This window comes from Narcine bancroftii, chromosome 12 (genome assembly GCF_036971445.1).
Source record: "Narcine bancroftii isolate sNarBan1 chromosome 12, sNarBan1.hap1, whole genome shotgun sequence".
In the NCBI taxonomy this organism is placed as follows: Eukaryota; Metazoa; Chordata; class Chondrichthyes; order Torpediniformes; family Narcinidae; genus Narcine; species Narcine bancroftii.
The window spans coordinates 89,165,482-89,182,457 of record NC_091480.1 but is presented as its reverse complement, the minus strand read 5'-3'; the positions used below and the strand labels follow the sequence as shown (position 1 = coordinate 89,182,457).

Below are 16,976 nucleotides of genomic sequence, written 5' to 3'. Positions count from 1 at the left end.
CTCCAACCCCAGCACCGTTTCAGTTTTAAATGATGCACAGGTCCCCCTTGCCTTGAGGACCTGTATTGTATTCGAAGCAGAGTTTGGTAAGAATAGGGTTAAATCGGGCAGCTTCTGTTGCAGTCAGTCTGGCAATTGCAATAGCTTTGATGCACTTGCTGGTATGTGAGTTCTAGCACGATATTAACCCCAGGCGATGGAGCAGTTTTTTTTTCTGGCAGTCGTGCCTAATAAAATCCTGCTCCACACAACTCAGTGTCTCCAGTATGTCTGCCTCGCTGTCGCCTATAGAGCTTTTGCACGCAGCCCTCAAACCAAACTGGCTTTAATAGCAGATGAAGGGTGCACTTTTAACTATTTGCTGTCCACATGCCGTCCTTTTGCAGAATTATATTTTTCATTCAGTTATACATCATTTTAACACTTTCTGCTCTTGGAATGTTGTATTGAAGCATGATCCATGAAACGGATTAGAATCTCAATCGGTGAACTATCTCATACTTTTATAGATCGAATGCCATTGTCCTCTGTGAAATACAGGTGTAGACTTCAGGTCATCGTATTCTTTAAACTAACCTGGAGCACTTTCAAAATGGCACTTCCAGGAACTTCATGTGAAAGTATGAATGTTCCATTAATTATGGTGTTTTTAATGAGGCAATATTATAAGTACGAGTTTAGGTTTGAGTAGCTATTCTTGTCAATATTATTCATGGCATAATCATTTCTTTTTGCAAAATAAGGCAAATAAGGTAAGTCATGGAATGATGAGTTTTATTAACATTACTCTCAAGAACATTTAAAATATTTTAGTACAAAACAGACCATAAGTTACAACAGAGGTGATTGTCTTTTGCATGTCATTTACAGGCCAAATAGTTCCAATGAAATGTTGAATCTCTTTGAGGAACACTCCTCTCCCAGTGTCACACAGGTTCTTCAAAATTACCCGCAAGGATAGTTTCTTAATTATTATTCTACAATTGATGTGTAAAATTTTATGTACACTTATTTTAGAAAAAAAAAGATAACTTCAGACAGAATATCATAAATACAGTTTCTGTTATTTGTCAAAACATTTGTGCTCCATCATATTACTACTGCAAGTTGAGTTTCTATTTTACAGTGAATTCTGTGTTTAACATCATACTGCATTGGACATAATTCATTGGATACATTTATCTGCTACATCAAACAAACTGGCTCCTAATCTAATAATATACAGGCAGTAATAACTTAACCACTCCAATAAGCAAAAAAAAAACCTTAAATAACATAATAAAACAGACACAAAGAATGCCGAATATTGTCTGTTACTGAAATTGGGATATGTGTGCAGCGACAACTGACAGTTACAAAATGCTCCGATCTATTTTCACTGATATACAGTTTTGTTATTATTTACAACAGATGTCTGTTACTACACATACAAAATAAAAGGGGTGCAGGGACTCTTGAAAGTACTTGTAGTAATTGATGGCTAATTATTTTTGCCCTCATTCTTCATGGTGTAGATGTTGAAATTTATTTATTCATTTTCTAACGAGCTTTCACCCCAATGCTAAAATGCGCTAGATACATGTAAGTTGATTTTGTTTTCCAATACAGTAAAAGGCAAAAAGTTCAAAGTTTCGATGTAAAAATAAAAGTTTTAGTATACTGCTCCAGTACTCTGAGGTGGGGGCTGGTGTAGCGAACTCGTTGCTGATAAGTGAGAGCCTGAGGGGTGCGTTGGGTACCAGTGATTGAAGTCTTCCAGGTAGCTCTGAGAAGAATTATGTGGGGTCTGGTGCTGGAGGGGATTCCGAGTCGAACTGTGACTCTCCCAAATAGCTGGGGAAGGAGGTGAATTGCATGCCATTGAGTCACTATTGTTAGGACTGTGCTCCATTGTGAGTTCCCCATTTTTGTATAATTTCTTAAATTTGGATCTTCTGTTCTGAAACCAGATTTTTACCTGGAAAACAAATTTTTTTTTAGAATTGACAGGAAATATTTTATTATCAAGTACAGAGAACATGTATATCGATAATGACAAGATGAACCAAAATAATTCATCACTTGGAATTTCATGTCTATATTATTGTCATAAAATTATTTTGACCGACTTGCTTTCTCGTGGCTATCTGATTCCTTTTGATGGTCAGTGTCTCACATTTTCTTTGTAACACATGTAAACTTTGAATTACTAAAATAACACTTAATCGAGTGTCTGATATTCATGGACCCTCTTTCAGTAATACAATGAAAGCAACAGAAAAAAACAAATTCTTCTGAAATACTTTGAACTGAAATATGCTGTTCCAATAAAACCTGTGTTGTCCAATAAAATCTCCAGTAGAGGAGATTGTTTAGTCCTCTTAAAGTCACAACTCATTTACCAAACAGGCAATGCTGCATTATAACAACAAAATTAGAACTGAGGGACATAATTCTTCGAATAACTGAGCTTCAGAAATGCTATGGCCCTTATTTCTATGAAGCCACTGGTAATAACCTCTCCAGTTCAGACTGAGGAACAAAAAATTCTATGACTTTTGTACATTCAAAGTGAATGATGTGGACATAAATATTTGCTGAACTTCACTTTGTCACTTATCTAGAACTATGAATACACATCATTCCTGTTTTCTTTAGCTCTGGCCATGAATTTACCCGCAACTCTGTATGTCAAAGCTTTTCTATCATAATTTATTTGGTACTTTTTCTTCCCCAAAGCTTTATTTTCTAATGATAAAGAATAAGGGTTGTCAATACGAAAATGATACAGTGGCATAGGGTAAATATTGAAGGCAAAATGTTATGAAAGATTATTTAGCCTGAAGTAGATTCACAAAACAAAGCAACAAAGTACAAGTGATATGGTATTGCCAGATTATGTACCATGTTTGGGAAGGACGTTCGGAGGAGACACCTGCGGTATTTGGGAGGAAACTTGGCTGGTGGACTGGGTGAAGAAAGAAAGGCAAGGCCTTTCTAATAACAAAACGGGCGTGGAATCGAAATCTCCACTTCGTCTTCCCAGGACAAGCCTTAGCCTGGGGGGGTGGGGGGGGGGGGTGTAATAGGGAGAAATGCAAAAGCACTGGGCGCACCGATACTGTGGGATTAGAGTGTACCTGTGTTTGCGTCAGTCCCAGAGAAGCAGCGAGCTCGGCTCGCTCAGGTAAAGCGAGATACTGCGCCTTTTGGAAACGTTTCTGCAGAGCCGCCAGCTGGAAGCTGGAGTAGATTGTTCGCGGTTTGCGGATCTTTTTGGGTTTCCCGTTCACAATTCTTACTTCGGGATCCGGTTCTTCTTTTACTGAAACTTAGCACAACACGAACATTCAAACACAGATTCTCTCTGGTCCAGATGTCACAACACAGCAAAAGAATTTCACGGTGGGAATGTGGCATAAATGAAATGGAATATAACATTAAAACCCGACGAATGGTACAAGGCCATCACGGTGGTTAATTGTCTGAATTCTCCAGGCCTTTCTCATCCTACTACTCAGGTCAACTTTTATTTTCCATTGCACAAAATTGCTGAAAGAGGGAGAACTTTAATTATTATGGTTGCAAAATATGAGAGATTTATTGACTGATTTGAGAATACTGGAAATCTCTTTTCAGGTTTCCAGTTCCATTGCATTCATGCCTGGTGTAATCTGTTTATGTATTGGTGACTTTATATATTGACGTCTGGAGTGCGCCCATATGGGGGGCATTGTGACAGATTAAAATGCGCGTTACTCCAGCGATGTCACTCACCACGCCACGGAGATACTCGGACTCGGGAGTTTCTCGCCTGCAATCTTTATTATTACCAGTAGAATTGACAATCCCCGAACCATGGCTGCAGGATTGTCGCCCCATATTCTCGCTTGCTCCTACCGAGTGTGACCCAACCGCGGTCGTTCCGACGAGGAGCAGCAATTCGGTGGTGGTCCTAACCCGCCCCCCCCCCCCCCCCCATCTATTCAAGTGTGTCTAGAAATAGAGTTTCTCTGTCCCATTCCTACTCCCCCCCCCCCAAATCTTTGTGCGTTAATTAAAAAGGGGGAAGTCACTTGACACACCGCGCTCCTGAAAATTTCCAACCTCCTCCACGATTCCGATCGCTGCAAATCCCACAGTTTAAAAACAAATCCCGTCCCAGAACCCCGCGATTTTCACATTTGCGCGGCGTTCCGGTTTCACTTTAGCAGGGAAGACCTGATTTTCTTATCCTGGCCGCTGCTCTCGTGAACGTGCATGCAATTTGCGTATTCGGTCCCCGAGACCTTCCAGGTCACTTGGGCCGTGTCAAGATTACAGTGGTTCCCTCAACAAAACCAGGACTGGGCAGCGCCGTGCCTTGGGTGCGCGTTAAACATCGCCAGACAGCCGAAAGATTCGCCTCGGGAGACGGTGGGTCAAATCTACCGTGCAGCCACTCTGTTCGAGTACGTGCATTCAGTGTTTCGGCAGGTTCGGGTCACCATGCATGGACAGATTAGGAATATGGAGTGACCGGCCAGAAGCCGCCGATCAGTCGGATGCAAAGACAGACCCCTCTCCGACAGTCTTTTCAACCGATGGCTCTCCTCCCATGTCGCAGAATGCAGCAATTACTTTGGAAATGGCATTCCGTCTCTTCCAAAAACTGTTTCTAGCCGCAGACAGGAATTCGACGAGCCCTTACCTCTTTCGGCAGCCAAAACTTGGTGATCCCTGTGGAAATGGCCATACTGACGGTACGAGTTATTGTAAACATACTCGGGCTTCTCTGAGTAGGAGCCAGGCCCGGGAAGACTGTTCAAATTCAACTGATGATACGGATAATGGTTCACTGGTTGAGAGTAGGCTGAAGCTGGATAGTAGTCGTGCGAAGGGTGACAGGACTGTGGGTTATAGTAACCAACATCTGTCGCCGTAGACTCTGGAAGAGTTGGAGAATCTTTCGCAGGATGACATCCCATCGAACCTTGAATGTCCGTCAGGAGACCGGGAAGCTTTTTCTCGTACGTCCCACTCATTCTTCCGAGATTTAACACAAGAAACGGAAACAAAAATCTGATCTTTCAACCGAAAAGCACAAACTATGCACACATCACTCTGCTCCGGAGAAGCGAGATCCTTATAGCATTTGCAACTCAAGGCAAACTGATGTAACCCAACGAGCCCGGCGTGGTTAAACCCCTAATTATCAGAAACGGAGGGTGGAGACAGGAATCCGATTGGTTGCGGAGATGTAGCCGGGAGAATCGGTCCAAGTTTTTCAACTTCCCACGCTCGTGTTTGTGGAGCCAAGTCCATTATCACTCTTTCTCAATTATTAAACATGTCTGCCCGTTGGTAGATGTTCCCTCCAAAAAAAAACCCATAAAAGAGTCTTAAAAGACTCAGACAAGTTCTGGCACGCTTCTTTTCGTCCCCCGCTCGGCAACTTAAAGAACAATTGAAGTTAACCCGGGCAACTTTTGTTTTGTAACTCGTGCATCTCAGAAGGACTGAAAGGGGATTTCGACACGCATATTACACGAGGTGCTTTGAAATATCTGCAATTAACCTTTCCTCTCGAAGTTTGCTGAGTTCCAGTAAGTTTCAGTCAAATGGGGTTTGCTTTAGAAAATAGTTTTCTTTTCGGTGTAATACGGTTTATATTGATGGATTTATCGCTACCTGCCATCACGTTTTAAATTCTCTTTGATGCCAACTGTGGACAAACTGCAAAATGACTTCAAACCCACAGCTCATCCGTTTTGCTGGCTGGGAGTTTGTTAGGTGTGGTCTAACCTGCGCGGCAGGTTCCGCATGGTTTCAGACGCCTCACACACACCCACAGAAAACAATGCTGTCTCCTCCTTTTGCGAAACCCCCTTCCTCCGCACGCCTCGAAGAAGGTGGAAACCAGAAAGGTTGTCCGTGACATGTATCCCCGCGGAGTCACTCTATCGAGAGGCGCCGTCAGGATGACTCATTGCTTACCTGGCACGCCAGAAAGAGTTAAGACCCGCAGGAAGACCGAGAAAGCGCTGCAGAACTAAAATGTCAACACCCCCCCCCCACCCAGAAAACATTTCCGTAATAAACGTTTTAAATTGTATGCTCACGCGAACCCAACAAATCTTGCAAAGCACAACACAATACTTTGCATGCAATTTAATGATTAACTTTATATTTTGAATGAGCAATTCCAGCCGAACGTGGCTGGAAAGGGGCATGTTTACGACCAGCATGTGCCCATGACATTTTGGTTTCTTCTTGCCATCCCCGTCGTATAAAACAGACGCGCAAAAAGTTCGTCCCAGCGGTTCTGAGGTGCACCCTTTGAACAAAGCCTTTCTCCGATGGTATTGTCTAATACTCTGGTCAGAAAGAGGACACCACCCTGACACTACATGGTACTCTCATGGCACGTTGTCGGTTGCTTGACAGGCAATGGGAGTAGTTGTTGAATCCGAAGCGGAAAATGCACCACCAATTTGCACAGAGCTTCTTCCAAAGAGCACGTGAAACCACACGAGTGAAGATCAAATGAATCTATCGATAAAGAGTGGCCAGTACATTTTGGTCAATTCTCCCAATAGTGGCCGTAGTATTCCCGAACGGGCAGCTGTCACCCCAGTTGAAGTACCTTAAGATTCTTTCCCCGTTAAAAGGCTGAACATCTCTCTTAGCTGGAATGAAACACGAAAGCCCGCAGACGCTGTGATTGCAGTCAAAGCGCACAGACACGGTGGAGGAACTCATCAACCCATCTCGCAGCGTCGAGACTGGCATTTCTGTGGGTTCTAAAGAGATATATATTCGCTGCCATGTGTTCAGAGGGGCCAACAAGAGATAAAACACCCGGTGGCTGAGATGCAGCACCTTTGCCAGCGAGAGATGACCATGTTGGTCACCTGCAAGAGAGCATTTGGAACATTGCAATAATCCAAAGCCCACTCCGCCCTGGATCTTTCTGGTCCAAGTGTTTGGTCTGGGGCAGGCAAACATGCAATCAATAAATGCAAGGGGGGGTGGGGGGAGGTCCTTTGACTGTGTGCGGCGTGAATAGAATGGGATACAATCAATTTAGTTGTTAGGGGAAGGCACAATAACGCACTTGGTTAAAATTGTTCCCCCATACACTTGTATCTCTCTCTGACAGATTATTCAACCACATGGAAAATAAACAGAGCGAATCCTCAAGTGAATGACACTCATTTACTCGCCTGCTGTAGAATGTGAGAAGAGACATCACGCTTTAATCACATTTTAAATAAATAACTTTGACCAAACGATTGAGTCAACCTCCTTCTTTCCACTCTCCCGGGATGACAGGCAACGATTCAATGTACAACGGTGCCGCCTAGTGTTTCCTCAGGATAGAACTGCCAAGTCCGATTTCACTCGTCTGAAGGTGGATTGGACCATGTTGGCCAGTTGGAATGAAAAGTCCGAGAGTTGAAACATTTAACTGTTTCTCCTTCCACATATACTGCTGGCCCCTTTAGGGTTTTCAGCATTTTCTATTTATTTCAGATGATCCTGAATGTGCATTTTTTTTTCTTTTATTGTTTGATTTCTCTATCTGAAAAGCCCATTTTTAGTCATCTTGCCACCAGCATTTCATTTTTAGCTAGCTGGGATAACGCAAACACATCTTAATTAATTTGATTAATAATTAAGTGGACTGTTACAATACTATAATTTATGATGTGTTTAAAAATAGGAATATTGAAATATTTGTACATTTTAAAAAATCTGAGTACTTGGTTGGATACAGTGGAGAGTACATACTACAAATGATTTAAAGACTAGGAAAGATTGCATGCTGAACAAAAAGGTAATACTGTTGTGACTGCATTGTATATTTCTGACATATCACCTGCATATGTTGGTTTGGCTTTAATAACGTGCGTGCCTGGCGAGAAGTGAGGTGTATCACATGATGGATGTGCTCAGAAAGTCTTGTTCATCAGAACTGAATGACATCAAACATAATTAACCTACAGCTTTCAAATTTAATTATTTTAAAATTTAGGCATACAGCACGGTAACAGGCCTTCCAGTCCATGAGGCTGTGTCACCTAAATATCCCAATTAACCAACAACTCCCTTGCATTTTGAAAGGAGGGAGGGACCTGGAGGAAAGCCAGGCAGACCCGGGGAGAACGTGTGAACTCCTTTCAGATATGGACCACCCTGGCAACAGTGACCCCCCCCCCCCCCCCCCCACCAAGGGTAAATAGTAACAAGGGGATTTTAATTTGAAAATGTAAATTGTATGTAACAGACGGAAGGTATTGATTTATTGCCTATTGCAAACTTCTCACAATATAAATGGTATGTTTAAATGCAGATCTGTGTATAGTTTGCATTTTGTCGGGTTGTTGCTGTTTGAATAGACTTTTGTTAAAAAAAAACAACGCCTTGTACAACATGTCCCAACTTTGATACTCACTACCCAGCCCAAAGAACAGAAACGTGACAAATACCTTCCTCACCATCTTGGATTCCTGTGTTGCCACTTTAGGAAGATATGCTTTTGTAGATCTAGGACTCTCTCTTCAACAACACTTCCATGGGCCCACCAGTCACTCTGTTCCCTAAGTCCAAACAGGTTTCACTTAACAATATACAACTCTTGTTAGAGTTAAATTCCATTTGCTACTCTTTGACCCACCTTGCCAAATGATCTCGATCCTTAGATATCCCCACTGTCCAATATCCTTCCTCACTCTCTATGTTGTGAAATAATTTAAATCATAGACCATTGTTTTTGAACATCTACTCTGTTTACTTTATTTTTTGGAGAAAGTGGTTTTATAAATAAATTTTCACAGGCATTTCACAGTGATTTCCACAATGGCTTGAGAACCAATGGACTGAAGCACAATACTGCCAATACTGGAATTCGCACATGCAAACTGAAAGGGCTGGAAATAATTAATGGGACAAATCTCAGCCACAAAGAGAAAAGCAAAGATTTTCAGCTCAACTACTGGCTTAGAATTTCTACAGAACCACTGATTCCTGTGTGCCCACCTGCTGAACCTGCTGTTGTTACCTGGTGAAGCACTTTAACATGAATCTGACACTGAGCTAAGTAGCTCACTGGCTGATCGGCAATCCACAGAAATACTCTGACAGCCAGATAGCCACATCTCCGCACTGAAACAGCCGTCAAGAATCTTGAATGTTTGTGAACTTCTGCATATTCCGAATTGTAGAATTGCTGCCCTTTCTTATGCAGCACATTTGGGCCATAAACATTGTTTCTTTCTTCATCGATACCTGACATAGGAACCTAAGAAATAGGAGCAGGAGTAGGTAATCTGGCCCATCAAACCCGCTCCACTATTCAATAAATTCAAGGCTGATCTGGGTGTGGACAGCTCCACCTGCCTGCGTTTTTACTATAATCCTTAATTCCTCTTTGATGCAAAAATCTTTCCAACTGTGTGTTAAATATATTTAGTCAGGTAGCATCTAGGTGAGGTTGTGCTCTGTAGTTCTAGTCCCTCTCTCATTTATCTCTGTCATCCTTTCGTATGCTTCTATAAGATTCTCTCACATTCTCCTAAATTCCAGTGAATCTACAGTAATTGTTGGCAACTCAATCTCTTCTCATCTCTGGAATCAACCTAGTGAACATTCTATGCACTGACATGAAAGCCAGTGTATCTTTTCTCGAGTAAAGAGATCATGCAATACTCCAGGGGCAGCCCAGTCACCAGTGCCCTGTACAATGCAGCAGAACTTCCGTGCTCTTAAATTCAACCTCACTAGTGATGAAGGCCAACGTTCCATTTGAATCTTGATTACTTGTTGCACCTGCAAACCAACCTTTTTCAATTTATGCCCATCCCTCTACATGACCGCATGCTGCAATTTTTCACCACCTAAATAATAATCTGATCTTTTTGGTTTTCCTTCTGCAACTCTGTTAATTTGTGCCACAAGTTCACTGACCTTGCTTTGAATTCCAAAGGGCATTTGGATAAAGTGTCTTACACTAATTATCCATTTAGTATCTTTGTGCCTTTTGCATTTGGCTTTTATGTACCCCACTCTTATATTTCTCTTTTCCAATTTTTGCTTTGTGTCAGCATTGGTTCACTCTGTCTTTCTGCTTGGATTCCCACCTCCACACTAATTTAAACCCTCCCCAGCAGGACTTGCTAATATTCCCCCTAGGATATTGATCCTGCTCAGGTGTGCAGGTTTGTCCTTTTCCCCCAGAACTGGTTCCAATGCCCTAGGAAGCTGAAACTCGTCCATTTCACCACTGCTCAAGCCACATATTCATCCTAACTCAGTGGTTCTCAACCTTTTTTTTTACCCACTCACATACTACCTTGAGTAATCCCTTACTAACCACAGAGCACCTATTGCATAGGATGCCATAGATGTTCTGTGGTCAGTAAGGGATTACTTAAGGTGACATGTGAGTGGAAAGAAAAAGGTTGAAAACCACTGTCCTAACTATACTGCTATTCCCCCTCTGACTAGTTCATACACAGATAATAATCCTGAGATTACTACCATCGATGTACTGTACTACTTTTTCCCTAGCTCCCCAAATTTGGCTTGTAGGGCCACATCATGATTTTTCCCCCCTCTACCTGTATTTCACTATCCCAATTCGGAATGCCCTGCAGCTGCTCCAAGACCACCCTGACCCTTGCCCTCGGGAGACCATACACCATCCAGGATTCCCATTGGTGACCACAGAATTCAGTGGCATTTTCTGTTCTTATTTCAGTAATGAGCTTTTGCAGACCATTGAGTACAGCATTGCAACAGTTGAAATAATGAACGGAAAATACTCAAAATGGATCGCTGATATGTCAGCACCTGAGGGAGAATGAAGTTTCAATCATTGCTGTCAGTGTTCCCTAAATAATTCATCTAGTGACTGTTCGCTGAATATTTCCCGATTTTTAATATTGTTATTTCAGACTCCTGAAATTCAAACTACTTGTTGCTATGGAGAAATTGACTTGTTTTATTCAGTTAAAAATACAATGGGAACATTACAAGTAACACACCATTTGCATTAAACATCTTACGCGGATATTGAGTAGCTTCAATCTTGAAATGGCACGTGCACAGTGTACATATGTACCAAGTCTCAAATGAGGCCTTCTGCAAGATGATTGAATTTTGCTCTGAAACAATATTTGTAATTACAGTCATTTAACATATTTGAACTATGCCTGCTGACACCAACACTTACATGAATTCCCAAAATACATTACTCAGCCGTTCAGAATCCAGAACCTTGACTTGAATATTCTTTGGCTTAGCTTCGCGGACGAAGATTTATGGAGGGGGTAAAAGTCCATGTCAGCTGCAGGCTCGTTTGTGGCTGACAAGTCCGATGCGGGACAGGCAGACACGGTTGCAGCGGCTGCAGGGGAAAATTGGTTGGTTGGGGTTGGGTGTTGGGTTTTTCCTCCTTTGCCTTTTGTCAGTGAGGTGGGCTCTGCGGTCTTCTTCAAAGGAGGTTGCTGCCCGCCGAACTGTGAGGCGCCAAGATGCACGGTTTGAGGCGATATCAGCCCACTGGCGGTGGTCAATGTGGCAGGCACCAAGAGATTTCTTTAGGCAGTCCTTGTACCTTTTCTTTGGTGCACCTCTGTCACGGTGGCCAGTGGAGAGCTCGCCATATAACACGATCTTGGGAAGGCGATGGTCCTCCATTCTGGAGACGTGACCCACCCAGCGCAGCTGGATCTTCAGCAGCGTGGACTCAATGCTGTCGACCTCTGCCATCTCGAGTACTTCGACGTTAGGGATGAAAGCGCTCCAATGGATGTTGAGGATGGAGCGGAAACAACGCTGGTGGAAGCGTTCTAGGAGCCGTAGGTGATGCCGGTAGAGGACCCATGATTCGGAGCCGAACAGGAGTGTGGGTATGACAACGGCTCTGTATACGTTTATCTTTGTGAGGTTTTTCAGTTGGTTGTTTTTCCAGACTCTTTTGTGTAGTCTTCCAAAGGCGCTATTTGCCTTGGCGAGTCTGTTGTCTATCTCATTGTCGATCCTTGCATCTGATGAAATTTTACTTGAATATTACATGTTTACTAAATCTCACCCCCAAAATCGAATTTGCTTTGTTATGTTTAAACACTAAAATCCCAGTTTGACCATTGTCTCATTATGATTACTGTGTGGACTTCTGTGGACCGATCAACGCGTTTGAAAAAAAAATTACAAGTTAGACCTTTTGTTCGGATCTCTGACTTTCTGCAATTCCTGAGGCAAATATTCTTGATTGACAACTTTCTCATAAAGGTTCAATATCTCTTTTTTTTTAAACATTTTGCTTGATTTAAGAATAGCCTCATAAGTTAAGATCATGAGACACTGGGATCAGGATTTGAATCTTTCATTCTCTGATGAGGTTTTGGGATTCCATTTGTAATTTGATTAATATGGCCTCCTTTTGTGCACAACATTGCTTATTGCAATTTAAAGTGGTCCATAGAGTACATATGTCCAAAGTTAATTATGTCTGATATGAACCCTCTATGTGATAAATATAATTTTTTAAAACTTTATTTATAATATATAAAATACAAGAATGTATATATAAAATACTCCTATTACAATTCTTCATTAATAAAATACAAAGTAATAAATTAGTAAATTAGTATACTACCCCTCCCCCCACCCAACCACCTGACTTAAAAAAACCAATCTACCCCTATCTCGACCTAAAAACGGAGCCTTTTACATAAATAGATTAGTGCCTCTGCATTACATATATATATATATATATATATAAAATTAACATATACTCAGATCCATACATTTCAAATATGCTTATAATGTAAACTATATGTTATTTTTTCAAACTAAATACATGATTTCAATTAATCATGCCATCTTTGAATACTTATCTCTAAATGTTAAATTTCTGAGGCTTTTTAATCCACATGTTTTGTACTTGCCCTAGTTTATAAAAAAATTTGGAAAGACATTTTTCAAACATTATCAGTGTTTTTTAACATTAATTTGAAACCTTGCCCTTTAGTTGGTCATTTCAAGATGATGATGTTTGACTGACTTAATTCAAAATTGAATTTTATATTTTACATCATTGATAGCCAGAAGTGCAGTTTTAATTAAATTGAAAGATAACACTCCGCCCACCCATACACACACACACACACACACACACACATACACACACACACACACACACACACACACGCACGCACACACAGATACACACACACACACACACACATGCATGCACACACAGAGATACACATCCACACACACACAGACACACACACAAACACACACACACACATGTACACACAGAGACACACACACACGCACACACACACACACACATGCACACACAGAGTCACACACACACGCACACACAGAGACACATACCTCCACACACACACACACACAGACACACACACACACGCACACAAACAGACACACACACACGCACACACAGAGACACACACACGCACGCACACACAGAGACACACACGCACACACGCACACACAGAGACACACACGCACACACAGAGATACACACCCACATACACACACATACACACACACACACATACAGACACACACACACACACACACACGCACGCACACACAGAGACACACACACACACACAGGGACACACACACACAGACACACACATACACACACACGCACACACACAGAGACACACACACACAGACACACACATGCACAAACAGAGACACACACACGCACGCACACACAGAGGCACACACCCACACACCCACACAGACACACACACACGCACACACACAGAGACACACACACACACACACACACACACACACAGACATATGCACACACACACAGAGAGACACCCACACACACGCACACACACAGAGACACACACACACAGGGACACACACACACACAGACACACACATACACACACACACACACAGACACACACACAGAGACACACACCCACACACACACCCACGCACACACAGAGACACATACACACACACACACACGCACACACAGACACACACCCACACACACACACGCGCACACACAGAAACACACATGCACGCGCACACACACACACACACACACAGAAACACACACGCACACACAGACACACACACACACACAAACGCACACACACACACACACACACACAGACACACACACACACACACACACACATACACACACAAAATGGTTAAATTATATTATTTCTTGTTTAAGTTTATAAAAAAATAGATATGCCATTAAAGATTAAAATACTCATTAATAAAGACATGGGACCCTTTTATGGACCATTAAAGGGTTGTCATGCCCTTCGATGCTGTGCTGCCTACTGTATTTCCAGGTTGAACTCACTTGATATCCACCGCTAGTTCTTTTTTTCCTAACCTTGTAGAGTGGTAGGGTTCTGAATTATGTTTTTTATCCCTTTTTATTACAATTTGTTTTCCTTACATAATTGTACTGTTTAATTTTTGTATTTTTTTGTAAACCTCAATAAAAAATAACTTAAAAAGAAAGAGAATAAAGCTTCTTAACCTTTTCTCACCCACAGATGACTTGAAGTATTTCTTTACTCAACATGCACCCGCAGAACAAACCTATGGGCCAAGGAGGGGAGAGGTGATTTGAGCCTTTCCCAAACCACCAATGGTATTTTAGTTTTGATGGGAACATTTTTTGAGAATGTTAAATTTTTTTTCCATGAAATTTGCAACCCTGTTTTATGAAATACTTCTGTATTCTGTGGTGGAAAGTGTGCTGCATCACAATCTGGGGACAACAACACCCCTGAGCACAAAGCCCAGAACACAACAGGTAAAAACCCTTCCCCATTATCGAGAACATCTACAGGGAACGCTGCCGTCGGAGAGCAGCAGCAAGCATCAGGGATCCACACCACCCACCACATATTCCATTCTCGCTGCTGCCATCAGGAAAGAGGTCTCGGTGCCACAAGACTCGCACCACCAAGTTCAGGAACAAATGCTACCCCTCCACCATCAGCTCCTCGACAACGAACTCAATCAGGGACTCATTTAAGGACTCTCGCTTTTGCAATTTATTGCTTTTCTCTGTATTGCACAGTCAGTTCGTTTACATTTCTTTACGTGTAGGTTGTGTAAAGCTTTATTCTTGCACTACCAATAAGTGGAAATTCTGCCTGGCCCACAGGAGAAAGCATCTCAGTGTTGCATGTGGTGTCATGTATGTACTCTGACAACAAATCTAAAATCTGATCTGAAATCTGAATTGATGTTTGCCTTCACTGTGTCAATTATGATAAAGCAATAGGTCAGAAGTGATCTGCAGACCACAGTATTTGTTAAATACTGCTCTAGTACAAGGATGGACTCTATTGTCAGTAATGCTATTTATTAAATGATGGTGGGCTTTGGCCATTTGTTAAAGAGGGCATAGAAGGCTCTTCAATGTGACTGGAAGAAGAGCGGAACTTGGTCTTGATCAATGCTGGAAAGAAATAATTTATTTCCTTTATGTGCTATACATGAAACCTGGTCACCGGGATTGCCTATTTAAAATAGTGTAGCAAACTTAAAAAAAAGGTAATTAAATGAATATAGTAATTTGAGATTTAACGAGCTCTTGATCCAATAAACATAAAGATTCTTTCACATAAGGAAAAATACAATAAAATAAATGAGTTATTCATTCCAATGGGAATAATATATTTATTGCAAATAAACAGAAAGCCTGTTTCAGATGGGTTCACTTTATCATTATGTGAGCAAATAAAATCATTTTGTAAAAACTTGTGAACTTCACCATTCACATCTTATAACAGTGGCAATGGGTTGGGTCTCGCTCTTTCTCAACCAAGCTCCACCCAGCCTGCTTCCTGAACACACACTGGCGTTCCTCTAAGCCCCCCCCCACCACCAGCTGTTGCTCCGGCAGCACCTTTTTGCAGCCCTGAAGGTTCAAACACCTCCTGGCCCAGAAGACACCCGGACTTCGAGCAGCGAAGAGGCCAGAGGTTGCTGATCCAGAAACACAGACCCCAGACTGGACTGATGGATTGCTGTTGTTAAAGGCTATCAGACTCAAAAACAGTTCAAAGGATTTTAATAATTAAATCAAGCTTTGTTAAAGCAAAAAAAAAACACATTTAAGTGACAGAAAATAATTAAAAAATATATAATGAAAAGAAAAATAAAATGATGTGCACTTTTACCTCCACTTTATCTTTTCCTTCCACTTCCCTTTTCAACGACCTCTTTCGAACAAAGGGCTGGCATTGAACTGAAAGGCCAGTGGGACTGACATCTGACTCTCAGCTAGTTCCTGTCTTTCGCATTGTAAAGAGCAAGCGCAGCAGGTCAGAAATGGACTTTCTTTTAACTCTACCAACTGGTAAGCAACATAATCCAATCCAAAATAATTTAACCAAAATCTATCTGAATGTATTATGGAAGTGAATCAACACCCCCTGTCAGTGGATGTCTCCTTTCATCATTTGATCCAAATAATGACTAACACTAATTTGATGTGAGAGGTTATTCCTATGTAGAACAATTTTCCTATGCATTTACAATTTAAAAATGAATAGATCAAATTCCATCTTTGGGATTGCCTACCCTGAAGAAGTTCTCCTGACTTTCCTGTTTAACTTAAATTCCATCTTTAGGTTATTTTATAAAATTACATTGGAATGAAATACCTCCTGTCAGTAGTTTTATGAAAAATAACCTTGATTTGTGCACAAGACATTCCTTTTGAAAGATCATCATTCTGGATAACATAACTAGTGGAAGGAATTCGACCCGGTTTGTATCGCACACATTCAAAATGCTAAAGGATCTTTCAGAAAATATGCTTTGCATTAGCCATTATTTTTTTTTTCATCCGGCTGTCGAATCTGCCTGTTTCTGTTGAACCTGTGAGCATTGAGGTGCTGTATGAGTGACTCCAAGGCATTCTGTCAACAGCAAGAATCCTATGAGTTTGATGGCATTCACAGTTCTCA

At 41.6% G+C, this 16,976-nt stretch overlaps 1 protein-coding gene across 1 annotated transcript; it reads right to left on the bottom strand.

Annotated features, from left to right (window-relative positions):
* Positions 1 to 753: 753 nt before the first annotated feature.
* dlx3b (distal-less homeobox 3b) lies at positions 754 to 5,255 on the bottom strand. Its single transcript, XM_069906326.1, has 3 exons — positions 4,670 to 5,255; positions 3,120 to 3,310; positions 754 to 1,957 (listed from the first exon to the last, which is right to left on the bottom strand). Exons 1-3 carry the CDS (start codon positions 5,001 to 5,003, stop codon positions 1,652 to 1,654), a joined length of 831 nt encoding a protein of 276 aa, XP_069762427.1. The 5' UTR covers positions 5,004 to 5,255; the 3' UTR covers positions 754 to 1,651.
* Positions 5,256 to 16,976: the final 11,721 nt, after the last annotated feature.

Bases quoted from the DNA above. Each gene is read 5' to 3' on its own strand.
- dlx3b (XM_069906326.1), bottom strand. From the start codon at position 5,003: ATGAGTGGGACGTACGAGAAAAAGCTTCCCGGTCTCCTGACGGACATT. The intron at 3,311-4,669 runs GTAAGGGCTCGT...TGTTGTGCTAAG, and splicing joins AGTTTTGGCTGCCGAAAGAG to TTTCAGTAAAAGAAGAACCG. The intron at 1,958-3,119 runs GTACACTCTAAT...TTTGTTTTCCAG, and splicing joins TGGGACTGACGCAAACACAG to GTAAAAATCTGGTTTCAGAA.